Source organism: Astatotilapia calliptera, chromosome 18 (genome assembly GCF_900246225.1).
Source record: "Astatotilapia calliptera chromosome 18, fAstCal1.2, whole genome shotgun sequence".
Classification (NCBI taxonomy): domain Eukaryota; kingdom Metazoa; phylum Chordata; class Actinopteri; order Cichliformes; family Cichlidae; genus Astatotilapia; species Astatotilapia calliptera.
The window spans coordinates 16,096,926-16,119,047 of NC_039319.1; the positions used below are offsets into that span (position 1 = coordinate 16,096,926).

The 22,122-nt window shown below is 39.1% G+C and overlaps 1 protein-coding gene across 3 annotated transcripts; it reads right to left on the reverse strand.

Moving 5' to 3' along the window:
• Positions 1-929: 929 nt before the first annotated feature.
• mapre2 (microtubule-associated protein, RP/EB family, member 2) lies at positions 930-21,526 on the reverse strand. Of its 3 annotated transcripts, XM_026150501.1 has the most exons (8): positions 21,449-21,473; positions 18,871-18,898; positions 7,594-7,721; positions 6,147-6,292; positions 5,820-6,036; positions 5,436-5,581; positions 2,492-2,650; positions 930-2,361 (listed from the first exon to the last, which is right to left on the reverse strand). In XM_026150501.1, exons 3-8 carry the CDS (start codon positions 7,712-7,714, stop codon positions 2,263-2,265), a joined length of 888 nt encoding a protein of 295 aa, XP_026006286.1. In that variant the 5' UTR covers positions 7,715-7,721; positions 18,871-18,898; positions 21,449-21,473; the 3' UTR covers positions 930-2,262. The 3 variants fall into 3 exon arrangements, with proteins under 3 accessions (XP_026006286.1, XP_026006287.1, XP_026006285.1); XM_026150502.1 differs by lacking the exon at positions 18,871-18,898 and having other exon boundaries at positions 21,449-21,526; XM_026150500.1 differs by lacking the exons at positions 18,871-18,898; positions 21,449-21,473 and adding an exon at positions 11,994-12,705.
• Between the last annotated feature and the right edge of the window lie 596 nt (positions 21,527-22,122).

Consider the following 22,122-nt stretch of genomic DNA (forward strand, 5'->3'; position numbering starts at 1 on the left):
TATGACATGGGGGTGAAATGCTTGTAGCTGTACAATGCCCGACCATTAAATGACAGAAGAAAAGTTCTACAATATTTACAATTTACTACAAAAATTTACAAATTAACTTAGGAATTTACAGTAAAGAATGTGCAAATAGCAGAAGAGATTTTAAAGATAAGGATTATAAATTATAGGAATTATAGGATTATAGGAAATGTGTGGTGGTGCGTGTGGTGACGTGTGTGAGAGTCCAGTCTTATAGTGACGTGTTTGGGAGAGTCCAGTCCTACACCTGGTTCAGGCCCCGAATAGCCTGGATAGCCTGGATTGCCCAAAGTATTCACTCACTCACTGTGTTCCAATCACTTCCATAGACACAGGTGTGTAAAATCAAACACCTAGGCATGCAAATTGCTTCTGCAAACATTTGTGAAAGAATGAGTCGTTCTCAAGAGCTTAGTAAATTCCAGCGTAGTACCATGATAGGATGCCACCTGTGAAACAAGTCCTGTTGTGTAAATCCCTCAGTACTAAATATTCCACAGTCCACAGATGTAAAGAAGTCCTGTACCTTCTACCTGTCCCCTTAAAGCCCCCGATTAATTTGGAAAATGAAGATAAAATTTGATTTGTAATTCCTTTTGTCTAAAATCAGCTACAGAATAAATTAAATCTCAGGTCATGCTAAATGAATTCAGGCTCATTCTGTGATGATACTGGATATGACTGGGTCTTTTTAAAGCTTTTTAATTTTTTTGTCATTCATAGATCTTTATATATTCTTGAGTATACTGGCATCTTTAGTTCTTGTTGTAGTTAAGTGTTCACTTAAGCTTTAGTTATGTTCTCACTTCCTGTTTCATAGTTTCGCTTCTAGTGTGCTTAGACGGCGGCCCTGCGACCCGGCCCCGAGTAAGTGGAAGAAAATGGATTGACGGACAACAACCTCCCGTGGACTCAAAAGGTGATTTTTATTACAGCAAATCCATTCGAATCTCAACATCTTTCAAAGAGCAGGTTAAACATACAAAAGCTCACTTAACATGTTTTTTTTTGTTTTGTTTTTTATTAAATATGTAAAAAGCAGGTCAAGTTATTCACAAATAAAATGCAAACATGCAACACGATTTTTTGTCGGGGAATGCATAATGAGTGGGACATAAAAAAAGAAAACAAAACATTTACCATTCATTAATTATTGACAGTACATGTTTACATTCTTTTTCATTTACACAATAATATATGACTAAAGCATCATGGTGCACTGCCCAGTTCAATATTAGTAAATGCAATATTAAGAAAGGGTATACAATGTACTTACTGGAATATAGTGTAACAAATTGCTCAGTGAACTGACATCTCCCTAAGACCTGTGATTAAAAAAAAATAAAAAATAAAAAATATCCCAACAGTTCCAGCGGAGGTTTACAACTTAAAACTGCTGCTTCATCATAAGACTACTCCACAATGTTTCTTCCTTCCCTATGTTTACGGTTTAAATCTCTATCACTAAAGCCACCTTGTGTGGTGGGAACAAACGCTAAGCCGAGCACACTGATTATCTGAAATCTTGTAATTTGTAATGACAGCTGTGACACAGTCATACAGTTGGGATTTAACTACATTTTATTATCCTCCTTCACGAGGATGCAATTCAGATCCTTGCACTATTCCTAAGTCTTAATAACAACAACAATAATAAATACGGTGAGGGTCTATGGACAGATTGTCCAATACGAAGTCAAATGTCAGTGCAACATATGGAAGGAGGTTAAATAAGAGCTACTATGAGCCCTTCCAGGGCTTTGCTTATTGCATTCTTATGATTAATATTGTTGATATGAAAAAAAAAAAAAGAAAGAAATAAAAATAGCAGGGAGTCTAACACTTGCACTGACAGGTAGTGGTTACCTGTCTAAACTTCAGCATTTCATCACATCAACTGCAGGATTTGAATTGACTTTGCGCCCACACAGTCCTCTGATGGTCTGAGCTTGTCCGCTGGTGGAGCTCATTGCCACAAACCCGCCACAGCAGTTCACCAAAAGTCACAAGAAACATTGAACAGTGAGCAGAGGGGTACAAAAAAAACCCAAACAAAAACCTGTGATGGTGCTTCTTTCAGGAGGCTTCTTCATGTGCTCAGTTTCGGAGAGGATGAAAAATAAAAATGAGGACAAATCAAAATCCTTTAACAGTTCTCACATAGTCAAAAAAATTAAATTAAAAAAATAAAATAAAGAGAGAGTGGGGTGTAACTGCGGTGAAGGATGATGGCAGTCAGTATTCATCCTGCTCCTCCTGCTGATCGTCTGGCACCTCCTCGTGGGCTTGCTGGTCCACTTCCTGTCCGTCGCCCTCAGCTAGCTCCCCTCGTTCCTAAAAAAGAAAAGAGAGAGTTGAGGCAAGCGCATGTGACTGCACACAAACACTGAATTAAATCCACATGATTTCCTCAACAAAGAATGAGCACGATCCTGCTTGGATCAATCTAAAGGCCTGGACTGACCTGCTCATCGGAGGCGTACAGGATCTCCATTAGCCGATCGACAAACGGGGCGTTTTCCTCCCCCTGTTCCTGACAGAGCAGCTCCACCTCTCGCAGCTTGCTGAAGTAGTAGTCTCGCTCCTTCTCCACTCCTTCCAGTGCCAACTTTAGTGTGTTCACCTGCAAAAATAAATGTTCAAGCATTTCAAAACACACAAACTCTGAACAGACTCACAACGTTAAAAGATAAGCAGAGAAGAAACACAAAGCTGATTAAAACTGATCCGAATGATTCTTTCTAAGAAAACGACTCAAGATAAACTGTTTAACTGATACAAGTTGTCTTCAGTTACATGTGATTTGAGCACTAGAGCAGCTCTGAATGATTGAATGCAATCATTATATCAGTAAAGGATCTACCGATCAGTTAAGTCTTTGTCTTCTATTCACCAGTTTCTGCTTAACAAATGTACATAAAAAAAATCAAATAAAAAAATCAAATGCTGCCTGGCAGCATTTTCTGGCTTGTGGTCACTGCACAAGAGCTCCAAGCCCGCTTCTTCTTAGTTTAATCCTTGGCTTGAATCTGACATGTACTGTACCAAATTTAATGCAGCCAGCAACATTTTGGATCTCAGAGTGGAACAACTACACAATATCCACACAGCATTTAGCAGCTTTGTATGCACAGGGGTTTTTTTTTGTTTTTGTTTTTTTAAACCAACCACATACAGTGCCTTTAAAAGGCCTCAGTGCTATTTTTAATATTTGGAAACAAGTTGAATGTCTGCTAAGATTTTAAATCTCTAGTACTTTGAATCTCCAAATATGACGCGTCAGGTGTAACATTAATCACAGCCTATTTCTATACCAGCTTTCTAAGGAACCATTAGTCTATCCACAGAGTGAGAAGTGGATTTAGGTCTGACTCCTAATTTGACACAGACTGTATATAAAAGATAGATGTAGCTCCAGATCTGAAAAGTGAAATGTACAAGTGCCTTAAATCTGCACCCTTTCTTAGCCAGCAGGGGGCGACTTTGGCCATGTTCCACAAAGCAGGTTTAACAAACTCAGTTTGAGTTTTGAGTGCCACAGAAGTTGATCACAGCTATTAGTTATTATTGAATCATTTCTGAGTATGTTCTCTCTCAGTCAAGCGTATGTGTAGCAGAAGAAAAGCCATCATCAATGGAGCTCCAATACCAGGATTCACCATGGCAACGAGTAAATGAAGAGACGACCCTCCATTTTAATCCAGTAGACGGAAGAACACGAATCAGTGTCAGTGAGGACCATGCCAGGAAGCTAGAAAACAGCAATTTTATTCTGTCATTCGCCCACACTGATTACCAACCTGATTCAGTGAGGGCCAACCAACCAATTTTACATTGGACCACAACCACGACCAAACAGTTAAAGCCTGGAGGGACAACATGCAGACAACTGAAGATAAAACTATATCTTATCAAAGAGAAAAGACAGTTTACTTACAGACCTGTAATATTAGACCCAGTAATACAAATGTGGGCAATTTGGAGTGAAAAATGTGTCAAAACTCCTGCACTTAACGACTGTACTTCAACATGAAATGACTCGTCTTTCAAATTTAGTTCCATTCAAAAATATATACATAGTAAATTCAGACTCAGTTTCACATCAACTCCAACACGATACCAACTGTGACGGGCAGTTTTCCATTAGTGCAACTGATTATGACACATCAAATATAATTCACATTGATTAGTGGTTGTGTGTCTCTGCAGCTTCATGCAGGCTGATTTACACAGTGATCACACCACAGTAACATATGGGAGATTCAATGCAGGGGAGCTGGCTGACAGCCTGACAGAGACAGAGTCTTCAACCCTATTTATGCTCGCCGCATTGGTCACTTCTCACACCGATGTGCTGATATTGCACAGCTACGTCTGTTTCTACTCGTCACTGTGGCGCTTTTGTCTCTTTGCGATCTTCTTCAGCTGCTGTAGAAATCTTTCTCCATGAGTTCTGTACCATATGGGAATCCCTGCATACATGTGTCATATATATGCCCATATAGACAGCCTTGCCTCAAGCCTGTCAATTTTTTTAAATAGCTGAGGCTGCAATAGCTCCAAAGCTACGTAAACTGAAAAGGTGCACGGCTGGCCGAAAAAAATGCCAAAACATGCCATGCCTTACTGCAAGTGACATCACTTCTGTCATTTGGTGAGAGCAGTGAGCATAAACTGGCCCTTAGATAAACATACAATAAATTCTACAGTCTATCATTCTATGATGTTAATAAATTAGGATCCAGTTATTTGAGTCACAATAACATTGAGTAACAATTTTAAAAATGCTAGGTGACTTCCTACTTAGTTATTGCATTCAAAAGATTTTCAGAAAACTTGACCTCTGACCTTGAGGTCACTGAGATTCAAACTCATCCAAGATTTTAAATAGATACACCTGTGTTATCACTTTCAAAATCCTACATTTCCTCATTTTCAAGTTATCACATTCACAAATGGATGTCCATGCCGCCACCCGTTACGGTATTGTTATTGCCCTACCAGCCGTTTACAGCTGAAAGGTTTATAAAAGGGCGATCGTGGCTCAAGAGTTGGGCGTTCGCCTTGTAATCGGAAGGTTGCCGGTTCAAGGCCAGGCTTGGACAGTCTCGGTCGTTGTGTCCTTGGGCAAGACACTTCACCCGTTGCCTACTGGTGGTGGTCAGAGGGCCCGGTGGCGCCAGTGTCCGGCAGCCTCGCCTCAGTCAGTGCGCCCCAGGGTGGCTGTGGCTACAATGTAGCTTACCATCACCAGTGTGTGAATGTGTGTGTGAATGGGTGGATGACTGGATATGTAAAGCGCTTTGGGGTCCTTAGGGACTAGTAAAGCGCTATATAAATACAGGCCATTTACCATAAAAAATTAACATTTTTAAAAAAGCTCACAATTGAGCTGTACACAGACATACCTGCTCAGTAAGATGCGTGACTTGTGCTTCCAGTTCTTTCTCTCCTTTGGCAGGAGTTGACACGGATGTGGGGATCTTTTTGGCGGAAGAGGGTCTGGATGTTGGCGTTGAAGACTTAGGAGTAGTAGAGCTCGACCTGGATGCTCCTGCAGCGAAGAAATATTTATGAATAAAGGGTCGCTTGTCACTATATCTGAGTGTAAACTTGACAAATCAGACCCAATAATCACAGGAGCTGATATATGAGCAGGAAAAGTAACAGTCTAGCCATTTGATACCCTATACATCCAGTGCAAAGGTGTCAAAAAAAATGTGCAGATAACAGTAAGCATACATGCATGATTTATAACCTTCGTTTTGTTTTATTCATCAGTTGAATCTTACCTGCGGTAGGAGAACTGGCTGCATGGTGAGACTTCTTTGGCAGGTTGAAGATTTGCTCACCGGGATCAGGCGGGGGGATGGCATCCTGACCCTGCCTGGCTGCAACTGGGTCGTAATCTTTGCCGTCGTAATTGGCGTCAAAGAACTTCTTAAACCACTGGATGAAATCGAGATTGTCCTGAAATCTGCCTTTGACCAGTTTCTCCACAGGAATAATCTGAACAAAAAAAAAAAAAAAGACTGTTAAAACCCCCGAACAGTAAAGCGAGGTGAAAAAAAAAAAAAGAAAAAAGAAAAAAAAAAGTAAAATATATTCAGGACACTCACCTTGTCCACGTTCATCCTTTTGAAGGATGCCTGCAGCAGTTTGAAATTGTGAATGTACTCGTGTTCTAGTTTAGCTTGAAACTTGACCTTCTTAAGACTGATGCAGCCAGGGAAGAGCAGATCCATGAACTGGCAATAAGCAGCTCCTAAAGAATTATTAATAATAAAAATAGTTAAGCACCACAAGAATAATTATGTATGTGGGGGGGTGGGGGTGGAGAGCAGAACACTGAAAAACATGCCGTGAATAATCCTGACCACACTCTGCACCACTTAATCTCTAACAGACTGATTGTGCTACCACAGTTACAGGAAATCTTTTCTACTCGTGCAATAACTCTTTAAAATACACACGTCTGTCGGGCAGGGAATCATCTGTTCTCCCGTGTTAACAGCTTAAATAAACTCTGCAGTCAGAACACTTAAAACTGTGTACAATAAGCAACTTTATTGCACTGCACTGTTATACGGAGTCACTTGAATGTGATTTGATATTTACTGTGTTGTTACTACGTTTAGCCAGCTTTTTTTTTTTCTTTTCTTGGTTAAATTTGAGATATTTTACTTTGTTATAATATATTATTACCTATTATTTCATCTTTCCAGCCTGTCCTGGGTCTGTCCTGCTAGCAAGATATGTACAAAACACTTCACCTAGGAGTCATCCTAGGTGAACCACCTCAACTTGGTCAGAGGAGTAGCGGCTGTACTCAGATTTCCTCCTGAATGACCGGTTTTGTCACAGCGCATTTTATCTTATTGATCTATATACTATAAACCCATTTTCTTAAAGGCAGTGTTTAATCTTAAATTTTAGCTGCTGTAACATAAGCATTCACAAAGTTTGGAGATAAATAAAGTACATCTTATGTTATTGCACACAGTCTACGATTCTTTTTTTTTTTTATGCCTGCCTTTGTACATGTGAGGCTTTTCATGTCCAGATCCTTGACCTCATTTCTTTAAAAAGACAAATATTAATGAGCTTTCACGTTAACATGGCTCACATAACCTGAAGCTTAGTGATCCATTTGAAAAGAGGACACCAGCTCAACCTTAGGTAAAGCTCACATGAACCCAACCAGGGAACTCATGAGAAAACCATCTAAACCAAACCACACCCTGAGAAAAAGGGGGTGGGTGTGCATGTGTTTGTGTAGGCAGAGGGTGATTGAAATTGGATTACTTGGTCACAGCAGGAGAGCACACGGCAGAGTTTATTTATAGACAACTCTCTTCCAGGGAGAGGTGAACATGTTTCCACAGGTTGCTTTAACCGCCAGCTTACACCGAAAGCTATTCAGGCGAAGACCAACCACTAAAAACACACCCCCCCCCATTTCAGACAGCGAGTCGGGCACAGGAGGAGGAAGGAAGAGGATGAGCTGAAGCGAGAGAGAAGAACAAGTTTTTTTTCCTTTCTTTTTAAAGGTCCGTCTGTTCTCACCTGAGGAGAGCTGCTCCACTTTCGTGTAGTTTAGGCAGAGGATATCGTTAACCCAGGCAGTAATGTCATGCCTGCTCATAGTCTCCTGGGTTATTGAGGTAGAGTATACGTTGACCGCCATCCCCCAACTGCAATAGAAAGGAAACAACACTGAAAAACAAAAGCTAGGTTGCTGTGATAGATGTCCTATTTCTTTCTGTCTCAAGTCAGTTTGTTGGTCTTCAAAAATGGGACAACTTCTTAAATAGGTTAAGATTTTAAGACATGGTGACAAGGGGCTGCTATTTACTGTGAGACGATGTATTTTTTTTTTTTTTTAAGTCTCCTCAGAGACTCAGCTATCTGCAGTCCCTGGGAAAGTGAAATAAGAATTGGTAATACACAAAAAACATCAATAAACAGTTTATACTAATGCAAATTCAGTTGACTATTCAATATACAATAAAACAGCCCAGCTTAAATTATTTCAAAGCACAAAGACGAGATCTAAAAATCAAATCAAATTTTAAAAAGGCCACAAAAAAAGAGCTGCTGGACAGTTAATGTTGGTTAATTAGAACAACTACTGGCCAAACAAATCCTAACTGCTTTGCTCATGTTTAGCCCAATCAGTTAAACTATACAGAATTGTATAATCTCTTAAATAAAATCTTCAGCCTGGAAAGCAAACAGTGAGACTGCATCTAGACATAGCACACGAGTTGATCTTTAGCATTTCTCCACATGCCCAGACTGACCCGCAAAGAAGCCCAGCAGCATAAAACATACTCTGAACCCCCCAATGCCACCCAACCCCTGGCTGCTACATGTCAACAATACTAATGTCCACATTATCATCCTCAGGTGTGACACACAGAGTCCAAAGCCCTCCCTAACAGTCTGTCATAGACTGTTAGGCAAACTATAACACAAAGCAGTAGAGGTGCAGATAAGATCACAGTTTGATACTGGAAATACAAGTTTGGGCTTGGAGATTGAAATCTGGCATGAATCAATGTTATCTTGGGCAAAATGATCTCTGCATGCAAGACTATCTGCTTAACAAGATAAGTCACATTAAAATAACCACACAGCAGTGGAACACGGGACAAAAGCACAGCAATAAATTCAAGAAATTACCCTGGGTTTGTGGGGGTAACTTTGTCTGCAAACTCAAAGCAGATTCAATTATCTCAGCATAAACAGTTCTTTGCTATACACTTTAAGAAACAGTCATATCTGAGCAGGGACTCTCCGCCTTTTGGTTTTAGAACTGAAAAGGCTTCTCGGATGAGAGGTGAAATGTCTTTAAGAAGTCCAGTCCCTTTATTTCCAAGCTCCTTAAAATATCTGAGCAGTTTTTTGTTTTTTTTAACCAAATCAATGACTGAGTGAGGTGATGATCTACTGTAGATACTTATAATTAGAGCTGGGCGATAGAACGATAACGATATGTATCGCGATATAACTTTTACTCGATAGAGAAATTAAGCTATCGCGATAGACTTCGCCGCTCTTGTCCTCTTAAAATAAAAAACATTTTTAAAAAAAGGTCAGCCAATCCAAACTAAGTAGCGCAGAGCCGAACCAATCACAGCCGCAGCGTCACGTCGCATGACTTGTTATGTACAGCACAAGTGCCAAGCCGCACGTGTGTTTGTTTGGGAAGCAGGCAGTGGGTAATGGAGCCAGCGCGTCATGGAGGAAATGAGTGTGCCGACTAGAAAAATCAACCGAGCGTGACCGAAGAGAAAACAGATGACGGTTCCAATGCCGGAGAGATTGTCGAACGGAAGAGCCATAGAAGTTCCGTAGTGTGAAGGTATTTCGGCTATTTCAAGTCTGACAAAAAACCGAGTAGCGTGCACTGTAAATTGCACGCTACTCGGCACGAAAGCAAGTCTGGAAATACAATAAACTGGTGCATGCGTCACACTGTGCGCCACGTTATTGTTTCGGTGAAATGAATTTCTACAATACTGTTACTGTTAATTCTACTCTGCAGTGTTTAAATGCTTACATATACACACAGTTACTGTCCGTCCACACATACGACTCGGGTCTGCTTCTATGCCCCAGCTTTGTTTACTTTTTCCCACCGAGGCTTCTAGACTTCTGATTGGCCAACATTTCTGCACGGTTAGGAATCTAGTGCCACCTGCTGCTTTGGCATGTTCATAGCAGCGTTTTCCTTCATTTCTGCCTTTGTGTGTGGACGGGATTATTTTTTAAAACGAAAACGGAAAATCTCCGTTTTCAAAAACACCCGTGTACGTGTGGACGTAGCCTCAGTCTCTGACTGGAAGCGCTAATTCGTCATTCGGCTTTTGTCAGACTAAAGTAACTTAAAACTGTTTGAAAAGCTAAGCTATACAAGGAGAGATTGAGAATTTCCTTTTAGTTCTCAGTTTATTTGATATTGACAAAAGTTAGTCAGTTTTGTCTGTTCTTCTGTAAAACAAACTAAGATTTATTTTTAGAATTAATATTTTGTTTCTAAGTGGAATTGACAATTTAGTAGTCTGTTTCGTTTGTTCTATTTTGAAACTTAAACGCTTTAGCGGCTGCCTTTTGTGTAGTTTGCAATATTTGCCTTTATTTATCTGAAAAAGTCTCATGTTCCTTAAGTACATCTACCCTGTTGAACTTATTATGGGAAATAAATATTTAAATCAAAACAAGCTGCTGATTATTTCACATTTTACTTGTGAGCAACGGCACATTTAAATCTTACAAATATAGTTATTTGGCTTATATCGTGATAGATATCGTTATCGCCTGAAATGAAAAAAACATATCGTGATATGAAAAAATCTCATATCGCCCAGCTCTACTTATAATACATTGCAGGATGAAAAAGGGATCTTTTAATTTGACTTTTCCTGCACAGCGGAGCAGACAGAAGCTGTTGCAAAGGCTGATTAGATTTGATCGAATTGCAAAACTGTGACTTTGGAGGCCTCAGGGCACCTGCTCTACTTGCAGTATGCATACTGAAAGCATGCAATGTGCCAAAGATACATCAGTAAACTCAAACTTTGACCCTTAAGCTACACATTTAAAAGAAGTCAACAAAACAGTTATTTCTTCCTAATTCATTTGTTAACTCTTAGCGTGAGATATTGTGGAAGGAAAGTCTGCACATGAGTGGACATCCCACCTGAGAATATCTGAAATATGAAAAAATATCATTCAGAGAATTGCAACAGAGCATCATAATAATGGAAATGAGCTCTTTAAAACACAATCAGTAATATATAAACATGCAAATATGTCATTGCACATATTACTGCAGCTTTATAATGTTCCTGTGCAAGGAGCAAAGCTGTGCAATGAATTAAAAAAAAGAAAAACTAAATTCAACTACAATATTGACTTCCAACAGCAAGGAAAGCAAGATAAAGCATTTATTTTCTCACTGACTGCTGTTTTTGCCTTGAGGCCTTCTCTAAAACCCACAATCTCACTTCTCCAAAGGCTGTTCGCAGGTCTACAATCCTCAATGCAAGAAGTCGAGCTGATCTCAATACTGATTCTAATTTTTACAACATTTCACAGACAAGAACAGCTGCATTAAAAGAAACACCCATCTGGTGGTTTTATAACCGCGATAATATGGTGCCAAAGCATCCCCCTCAAACAGACACCAGGATATGCAGCATAATAATAACCCCAACCATTCAGCGTTAAAGTTGGGTTATCAGACCACTGCAGCAGCAGCAGAGCCTCGGCTCTAGGAAGGAAACTGGGCCAGCCCCTCTCCATGTCAACAAAGCGGATGTATGCGCCGCTTAGCATGCTTTGTTAGCCTTGCAGGGATAGCCTGCCGACACCAGGGCTGGGCATGATGCTTCAATTCAATAAGAAGAAACCGGGCTTGTGCGGCAAGTCTTAGTAGAGGGTCTCCCCCTTACAGACACCCACAGTACAACATCACCCAGACACATATTAATGGCGACAGTGGGGGGGATTCAGTAGCTGCGGAGTGTCAAGTCACGATGGGAATATTCTAGCAGCAGCAGCAGGAGGAGGAACAGGAGGAGCTGTCTGTGTAGTCCTGTCATCTGACAAGCTGGACCCACTCCTCCAAAAAACGTGCCTGTACCATTGCGCACCACCAAATACAATAAAACAGTTGACAGCGTTACATGCTAGTCCCAGCAGTGGTTTCGGGTGCTACTGGAGAAGCAGGGGGAGGGTTTAAGCTAACTTAAGAGCGATTTACGACACAGTGTCGGGTACAGAGGGCTAACATGACAGGGGAGTGTGATTGGTGAGTGGGGGGAAAAAGCGGATGGGTGCAGGGAGGAAAACGCCGAAGAAGAGGAGGAGGCCGGATTGCGGGTTTTTTTGGGGGGGTCTGCAGCGGTGTGATTTTCTTTTCCTGACATTAAACCAAATGCGACATTTCACTGGTTTACCTGTAGGCGCGCTCTCCTCGCACTGTATTTTTCCTGTAAGGAATGATGTTGGTTCCGTTGTCCTGGACGATGTCGTTGTTATTCTCTCCATTTGGGGAAAGGGCTTGGGTGGGACCGGGCATTTGGGTCTCTAAAATGTTGAACAGAAACTCTGTTCTCTCTCTGGCCGAGGGGGGACGAGGGAAAAAAAGCAAGAGGAACGATGCAAAATGCTAAGAAAGTGCCGCACCTCCGGGGCTCTCTCTCCTTCTGTCTGCTTATTCCTCACAAATCTCTGCCCTAATGACGTTGCTGCTCCCTGTACCACGTGACTCGCGGGGTTGGCTGCCTGTTTTCCCTATGGTGGGCTATTTCAGTACACCAAAATTTCATTGATTACTTGAGTGCTGAAAAGTATCGCCGGGGAGGTCAGATCGATGTGTGATGCTCGTCGCTTTTTGAGGTGCGGCGAGGGGATTTATTAAAAGAAGGGAAAAAAACAACAACAAAAAAACTCAGAGGCGACAACCAATCAGCTAAAAAGAAGGGATGGGAATAAAGGGAAGACGCAGCACATCCACTTCACCTTAATTAGATCATCAGATAGCTGATTGGTATTAAAGCAGATGTAGGCAAACGATACCCAGTAGTGTTGGTGATGAAATCATGTCCATTCATGGTGTGTGATAAAATGCTGTTTTGATTACTAACTGAATTTCAGTCAGAAGTTTACACACGCTCATCATGGGCATGAATATCCGGTTAACTTTTAATGATTTCTTTGAGTTGTTCTTTTTCCAGGGTGGAAATACTGTACAGCATACATTTTTAAAAAATATGGTAGTGGTAGCATTATGTTCTGGGGCATCATGTCTAGTGGTACTGGTATTAGGGGTGGGGGGGGAAAATCGATACTGTGTAGTATCGTGATATTTTGTTTGCTAATAATGTATCGATACAGGGACAGCAGAAATCGATATTTTGTTACAAAAATGGTTTTTGTGCTCAGAGCATGTTGATCCTTTTTCTGAGCAAGAATCCTGACATTCCTTCACTGTCCAAATGTGTTTAACTTTTTTTTGGCAGCAATAAACATGACAGTTTACTTATTTTAATTTAAGATATGTTTTATCTTAATTAAGTTTAAAACTTTTTTTATTTAATGTAAATTTATATTTTGTTTTAATTTACTTTCAAATTCTTCAGTTGCTGAATGGGCTGCATAGTTTTCATAAATTGCATAGTTTAGAATAGCTATAATTGTACCAGATGGTTGCATTCAGTTAAGTTGGACTAGACTGTAATACAAACCGTTCAGTTTGTCAACAATAAAACTGACTGAAATGAGAGAAAGACTGAGTGCAAGACTTTGATAGTAGATAAAATGAATATTGATAAAGTTTAACCTTATGTACAGAATCTGAATATTGCAAAATATATATATTTTTTTAAAAATCGCAATAATATCGTATCGTGCGTTAAGTATTGTGATAATATCGTATCATGGGATGTATGGTGATTCCCACCTCTAACTGGTATATTGCACAAAGTGGACAGAATAATGAAGGAAGACTATCTCCAAATTGTACAACTTCACCTAAAATAGACTCGAATAGACTTCCAAAACCCAAACCTCAATGCCATTGAAAATTTATGAACTACGCTTAAAGCTAGGTCTGTGCCACGAAACCAACAACTCTACCGATTCTCGTAAGAAGTGTTCAAATATCCAGCCAGAGTTATGTCAGAAGTTTGTTGATGACTACCAAAAGAGTCTGGTTGAAGAGCAACTTGCTAAGAGACATATAACCAAATTTTAGTGGGGGTGCATGAATATTTTTGAGGGTCTGCAGATTAGAGTAAATCCAAAATAAGTTCAAACCAGTTCACAAAATTTAGTTTTTTAAAAGTCATTTAAGATTAATGGTTTACAACAATTCCACCCTGGAAAAAGAACAGCTCAAATGAATCTTTAAAAGCTACAAATTAGCATAACCCTCATGACCATGATGCATGTATGCAAACTATCGATCTAATCAACATCAATTACTCGGCATCATCACCAGTAAATCAACCGAGAACAAGAATCCATTTTATTTTACTTTTTAAATGATCTGAGGAATCTACTTATAATCACAAAATGTCCAATCAGTAAAATAAAATAAAAAATATCACCATTATTTGGGATGTACCAATTGTGAAGCTAATGTGAAAATCAAAATTATGTCATTGACGATAGTCATTTCACCTTTGTTCCAGAGAAACAAAGCAATCCATCCATGTTCTAAACCGCTAACCTAATTTGGGGTCACAGGGGGGCTGGAGTCCAACGTAGTGGTCATACAGTGAAAGCCAGGGTATTTTATTATTTTAAATGTAATTTTAATTATCATCTTGTTTTTTAATTTTTATCTTTATTTTATTTTATTTTTTACTTATTCAATGTATCATTTCTGGCATGTCAGGTGTACACCACTTCGTGTTCAGCTGGGAGTTGTTCTGAAAGTGCTATATAAATAAATTGCTTCCTTGCTTATACTTTTCTAGCTCTTTAGTACATTTTTTTAAATCATTTAGCCATCAAAAACTGATATGACACAAAATATAAACACACCACTTCAATCACTGATACAAGCCACAAGGACAAATACTGGCCTTTATATATCAGTGCATTATAACCATTACCCAAAATGCAAGTGGTGTCTTCAAATGTCATGAAATCTAATGTAAATGTAAATGTAAAGCCTTTAAAACTGTTATTTCATATTATTTTTGATTTGATTGCCTGACACAAAAGGGGAAATGAATAACAAACAAGACTATATGAACAAATATGATAAATCAGCATCAACCATAATTTGAGAATAGGTCCATTCCCAATTTCAACATTTACAGATTAATTTTCTGTTCAACAGCAAACCAATTAATCAGTCTATAATTCAGCTGTAACATACGTTAAAATGTATAAAATGTGTGTAATAAATGTAATTATAAACCACATGAACATCATAAATCAGTATGCACGGGTCTGTGGTTTAAGTGCAAACAACAGTCCTGTGGTTGCTAAGCTCTCTTCTGTTTGTGTTACCAATGTGTTGGTGTTAAACTGCTTTGTTTTGTGTTGCTTTTATCACTGCTGGGCAACCACAGTGAAATGGGACACAGAAATAAGGTCTAAAAAGTGAGCTCTATATATTTTAAACACAAGTGTGAGTCACTCTCTATTGGTTTTAGTTGTTGTACAACGCTTTGTAACTTTTATGTCTGTAAAAGGCATTACATAAATAAATGTAACTAATACAAATATCTCATTTGTATTGATTTTAAAAATGAATTTCTTTTTCACACTATAAGAATAATGATTTGTGCAAATAGCCCAGCATTAAACTGATAATATCAAAATAGAATCAGTCCAGCCTGTTATGGTTAGTAATCAAGAATGCAATAGTACACATGACGGTATTTAACAGGGATGATGAAAAGCTTTATAATAGCAGGGGACTACGCTACCTGCTGAAAACAGTTAAGCAAAGATGCAGGGATTTTATGCACAAACTATGTTCAAAGGACAAAGATGAAGCATTTCTGCTCTTCTGTTCTATTGCCTTGATTTCTTTCCTACTGTTTCTTATATTTTCTCTGCCACTCCTTTATTTAGAAGACCCAATTGCTATTTGAGTCTGAGGACAGGCCTTTACAGTTTACATATAAACTTAAACGGTGATGGTGCAAGAAATACAGGTACAGATTTTGAGGTCTATCCTACAATCTATTCACCACCATCATTGGTCCAAAGGTAAACTCACACCTGAGGTGACTGGACTTTTTCATGTCAGCATGTTTTTGGCCTGCAATGTAAGGGAGCAACTTCCGTTAAACATTAGCAGGGCTTATTTACTGGAATTTGATCCTCAAGTCAACACTCACTCTGATGCAGGGGCCAACAATTTTCTGTCAAAATCAACAATACTGCTTCTAATGTCAAATACTCACAATTCAGAGTCAACAGTCTTTGTGCTCAGCTGAAACTCTTAAATAGAACTCTGGTGCCACCATCAGGCCAAAGCTGAGGTCACAGTTATAAATCAATAAATTTAACTCTAGATGAATGTTTTAAAAATGGAAAACGATATATATAGTCCAGTTTTATTCACTTCTTGTCTTTTGATAATACAATTTTCAGTATAAATATAAGGACTTTCTTTTTTAATTGCCCCATATGTACACTCACAGGCCACTACATTAGGTACACCTACTACTCATTAACATAAATTTCTAATCAGATCATTACACAGCAGCAGCTCGATGCATTTAGGCATGCAGACAGGGTCATGGCGACCTGCTGAATTTCAAAAAGTTGAGAATGGGAAGGAAAGGCAGTGTAATCAACTTTGAATTTAATATGGTTGCTCGTACCAGACAGGCAGGTCGGAGTATTTCAGAAACTGCTGATCTACTGGGATCCCAACATAACAGTCTCTAGAGTTTATAGACTAAATAAATGGTCAGAAAAAGAAAAGCTCATTGTCTGAAAATGCCTCAGTGATGCCAGAGATCACAGGAGAATGGTCAGACTCAAAAAGGCAAACTGAGGTTACAATTCAGTCACCAAAATGGGACAACAGAAGATTGGAAAAATGTTGCCTAGTCTGATGAGTTTCAATTTCTGTTGCTACATTTAGATGGTAGGGTCAGACCATAGAGCCATCCAGCATTGCATCAGTGGTTTAACCCGTTTTTGGGATATTGTCGTGGCACACTTTGGGCTCCTGAGTACCAACTGAGGATTGTTTAAATCCCACAGCCTGCTTCAGTACTGCTGCTGACCCCGTCCATCCCTGTATGACCACAGTGTACCAATCTTCTAATGGCTGCTTCCAACAGATAACATACTATGTCACAAAGCTCAAACCCATTAGTTTTGAAAGCAAAAGGAGATCCAATCCTGTACTAGCATGGTGCAAGTGGCCAGTGAATATACAGAGTTTTATTAACTTAGTTATGAAATGATATAGGACAACAGCTTTTAACATTTTTTGTATCCAAGACATACCAAAGGGCAAGTCAAAGTTTAAAAAGAACACTTGTGCTTACATGTGCAGAAAATAGTCATCTGTTCTCTATCATCTGAAATTTCATTAGTTCTTTTTTTCATTATACTGCCAGGTGATGAAAGCACTTTTGAATATAACACCTATCTTTCTTGCTCCACTAGCAAACAGCTTTAATACAATCAAAACAACAACAACAACCACAACAACAACAACAACAAACAAAAAAAATAAAACATCAGTTTTCTGTTTCTGGTTCAATTTTTTTTTCTTTTATGTCATCTGCTGAAGGCTGTGGACATCAGCTTTTCCAGTTTGTATTTTACAGACATACACAGCCAATACAGTTGTTTATATGTAAAAAAAAATCCATCTCTGTTGGAGAAGCAGCTGAGGCATTGAAGGCTGTACTACCCAGGGGGTGCAGTCAGTTTGTTAGCTTGGAAAGCACCCGCTAACTCTTCCCAAACAAATGACAGAAATGTCACTTGCTGAAGGATGTGTACATTTCTGGTCCAGAACACAGGACAGGTAGGTCTTACAGCAGTTTCTCCTGACAGTTTTATTGCTTTAGGTGTATGTTGTTTTCTCCTTCTGTGATCAGTTTTTACCCCCCTACAAATGTCCACATCAGTATAAATCAGGGCCTTCAACATGTCAAAATTCCATGCATTACTTTTTGTACACTCACAACAGTAATTATACGGCTTCAACATTTGGACAACAATGCAAAAGAGCTTTAATCTGAAGCTGCAGATTCCTATATGATTTAACTGTGAAGTTGCTCCCATAATTTACACTATGAGTCTTATTTTTTTCCATTTGAATCACTCAGATGGAGGTAACAGAAATAAATCAAGGCAGTGAACAGTATGCATAATATTAATCTCTAATTTAACTTGGGAATCTTGTGCGGTCACCCTGAAAGACATTCCCTCTTCTTCTTCTGTAAGGGTGTCAAACATCCAGCACAAGGAACACCCAAGAGTCCAAATTGTGAAATAAATGTAAAGAAGTCATCGATACTTCCAATTAGTCATTAAAGAGTACAAAACAGTTCATGACTATGTCATGGCAGTAAACTAAGTGTGGAAAGCTGAGTTTGCTCTTATTTTTCATAAAGACTGAGGCTGCACTTCATTATTTGTTAATTTACTGAATATATTTGGTGTGAGGTTTTTTTTTTTTTTTTAAATGAGATATTAAGAACTAAGCCCACATTGCTAGTAGTTGGTTTTACTGGGCTCAGCTCATTTGAGAGCAAACTCAAATGCAAGCAGCCCGCAAAACTGAAATGAATTTGACACCACTGCTCTGCTGGGTCAAAAGTAGTCTTTGTGTAGTAGTCTACACAAATTCCTGCAGAGCTGAACACAAGGCATAACCAAGACTAATCTCATTAATGACTGAATTGCAGACACTTCCACTGACAGCCACAGGCATGCAATGCTACTTTTCCACTATGGTAATGCTAGAAGCCCTTTCAGACTGACAAGTGACAGCCATACCGTAGCACGCTGGGCACAACACAAGCACAGAGGTCTGCTTTGTGTCTGGCAGCAGCACACAGTGAAAGCATGTCATGGTCAAACTTCAGGGAAGGCATGAAAACAGGAAAGTGTGCTCGTCCCAGTGGCCAGAAACTGTACCCCCACCATACCGTGTCACTGCAAGGTGGGTGGGTTAATGTCAACTCTAGGCTGTCACAGGAATAAACTTATCACTTCCCAATCTGAAGGGCTTGAAGAGGTGGAGCATGCATAGCTTTTTCTAAATATATGGTCAGGTTGTAAAGCCCTAAGAATGAAATATAAACACACACATCCTCTGGGTCTATTACTGCTTACTTCAACTGCAGAGGGATGTTCCTCCGTGCTGCACTTGACAAAAAGAAATTGAAATAAAGAACAGAAATTTTCTTAAATGTGTACAGTATCATCGCAATCTGAGGCAGGTAGCTGATGCTTACCACTACATTACAAAACAACAAAAAAAACAACACACTTATAGTTATTGACTGAAATAAAAAGTAGAGTAGATCCATTAACATGAATGCCTATTAGATGCTAAAACACTGTATGGTAGGTTATAAAAACAAAAAAGGAGCAGGAACAGGGAAGCGTAAAGTGCACATCTTTTCTAATTCACACAGGATCAAAGTATATATACAGGCTCACAAATATTCACTCACTCAAATCTTTTCATAAGTGGTACTGAAGGTTGTTGATGGCTACCAAAAGCATCTGGTTTAGATGCTTTTGCTAAGAGACATTTAAACAAATCATTAGTGTGGGTGTACATATATATGTTTGAGGCTGATTGCCATGATATTCCTGCCCATGATGAGTGTATGTAAACTTCTGACCAAAACTGTGGATAAGTAACAGCGACATTGCTTGATTAAGTCATGGCAGTGGGACAGTAGAAATAAAAGGTTTGTGAGCTTTGCTAGATTGTTTTGGCTCAATTTTAAAGGACCCAATCATGAGGTGAACACAGTCATCCCTTTACAAAAAGCATCAGCATGTTTGGACTAAAATATCCAATGCTGGAGTTTTCCAACTAAAAGTGTGTCAGAAGCTTTTTTCAAAACGGTCTCTTTAAGCTGTGTGGATGCGAGACAGATTAGGAAAAGTTACATGTTTTGAAAACTAAAGCATAGTTTTTAGTATGGATGTACCCTAACACTAAAATGAAAATATATACATCAATCAAATGATGTGTCACATAATGTAATCTTGAGAAACAGCAATCTTATATAATCCCTTGAAATAGTTTTAAATGGGGTAAGACAAGGAATACTGAGAGTGGAAATATGGTGACCATTTAACATTCATTCATGGAATTTTAGGAGTACAACTATAAGTTAACTCATAAGTTTTACTAACCTAATAATATGTTAGTTGAGTCAGACTTGAGTAAGACTATGAGTAAAAATGCATTTAGGCTGCAAATTCTTTATCTTTATTCAGTTTATTTATATGACAAGAAATTAATGAGAAATCCAAAAGGGTATAGGTTAAAGGTGAGACTTTTGGAACACCTAAAATCAGCAAAAAAGGAACATTTGAAAAAGAATCGCAACTAAATAAGAAAAAGAAATAAATCGCTCATGTCAAATCCAGCTACAGATGAACTCTCAGTACTTAAAGCATCTTCACACTAAACTGGATAATCATCATCATACATCGTCATTTGTGTTTGTTATCCCTCATTTTAAACAGCTTCTGGATATTAAGTGGTAATTGTGGATTGCATGCTTTGTACATCATTTAAACTATGTTATAGTCTACTAAATCTTTGAATTTCTGTGTATTTAATTGAATAAATAATGGATTTACTGACTAGTCATAGAGTTTGTTATCATTCATATGGCTTTTTTTAGTAGTAAAAAGACTGCTCGCCTTGTGTTTCCCCACATTCCTACACAGTACGTCATATATAGAGCAATAAGTGAATCTTTTTTTTTTTTTTTAAACATAAGTCTTTAAGTGTAAGGGAGCAGCCAGACAGCCGAGAGCTTTTTTTGTCTTGTGAATGCTGCTTGCTGAGGGTTTTGTAAGGGTGGGGTAGCATGTCAGCCCACATCTGGAAGATGATGCTCTTACAGTAAGTGTTGCTATACGTTAGCCTGCAATGAGTCAACACTGGGCTGTGAAGCATCAGGCAGAGTTGTGCTTGCCCTTTTCCCACTAAGAGCTAACCAACCTTTGGTAGAGGATCCCAAATGCACCTCTGTTAATCCGAGCTGCAGGTTGTAGAGGTTATGATCTCCAGAAAAACGGGTTAGGATGATATTAAGGGAGAAAACCCCTGTTAGACTGCGAGGAGTCTTTTCCTAAGACCTGAGAGATTGTTAACCCGCTACTTTAGAAAGAAAGTTTTCCTTTGGCATTTAGAAAGGGCATTATCTGCACCCAAGACAAAAGGCGACACTCGTCTATGGTGACCCCTTCTTCATTTCTTCTGTCCCTTCTTTTAGCTGTGGTTGCTGAAGAGGGAAAACACCAAACAGTGCTCCTCTTTTCTGAGATTTTTTAAGCGCCTCCACCGCCACCGAGCAGCTAGCTGCTGCACCAAGTCTCGTAAATGAAGCTAACTCAACTTTGTATTAGAAATGACAGACTGCCTGGAAAAGCAAGCTAATGCTATCAAACAGACTTTTACGAAGGTAGACGTGACTTATAAATACAGTATTACATCTTCTCCGGCTAACCGTCAAGTTACAGTTGGCTAATATTTTCTCCTGCCATTACTTTGACAGTGCTGTGACAGCAGACGTATGTCCTGAACCCGGGCAACATCACGGTACAAAACAGCGACCGCCGCTTAAATACGTTCATATTTCTGCATTGATTTTCGCCGTTGCACGTTTCAATTCAAATTCCACAGTGAAAATTTTCAGTAAAAGCAAATCTCACTCACCAGTGAACTCCGATCCGCAGGTTACAAGGTGTTAAAAAAAAAAGGCTGTTTTCCGGCTGAGTCACCCCACCCTCAAACGCCCATTCTCGTAAGACGGTGAACTGCGAGCGGAGAGCTGAATGGACAGCGTCTCATCGCTCTTTCTGCTGATTGGTGCGTCGCCGACCTCTGTCATGATATTGACCAATCGAGTTGTGATGCGTTGATCGTTCACAACAATCAGACAGCTTTCTGTCCTGTCGCCTCGTGTCACTTCACTTTTACTCCAGGAAAATGCAAATCGTCCATCTGAAGATGCACGCAGCTGAACACCACCGTTTATAAAATAAATATGTAAAATAATACGAATGAAAGACCTCAATGGTAATGTAGGTCAAAAGACCTACATTACCACACCTACTGCACTCTATGTACATACATTTCGGTGTTTGTTTGTTTTGTTGTTGTTTTACAGTGTATAATGACCATTTGTATATAACATAGTGTTTTGGCATCTATGTACACTATTCTTGTTATTTATTTTTCGATTTTTATTTTTCTAATATAACTAATTCATTTTTCTTCCTGACCCTTGTAATAAATTAATGTTCCCAGTGTGGGATTAATAAAGTCTATGTTTATGTCTAAATCCTGGAAAACTTGTGTATATAGTCAGGCATACTGAGTGATACAAT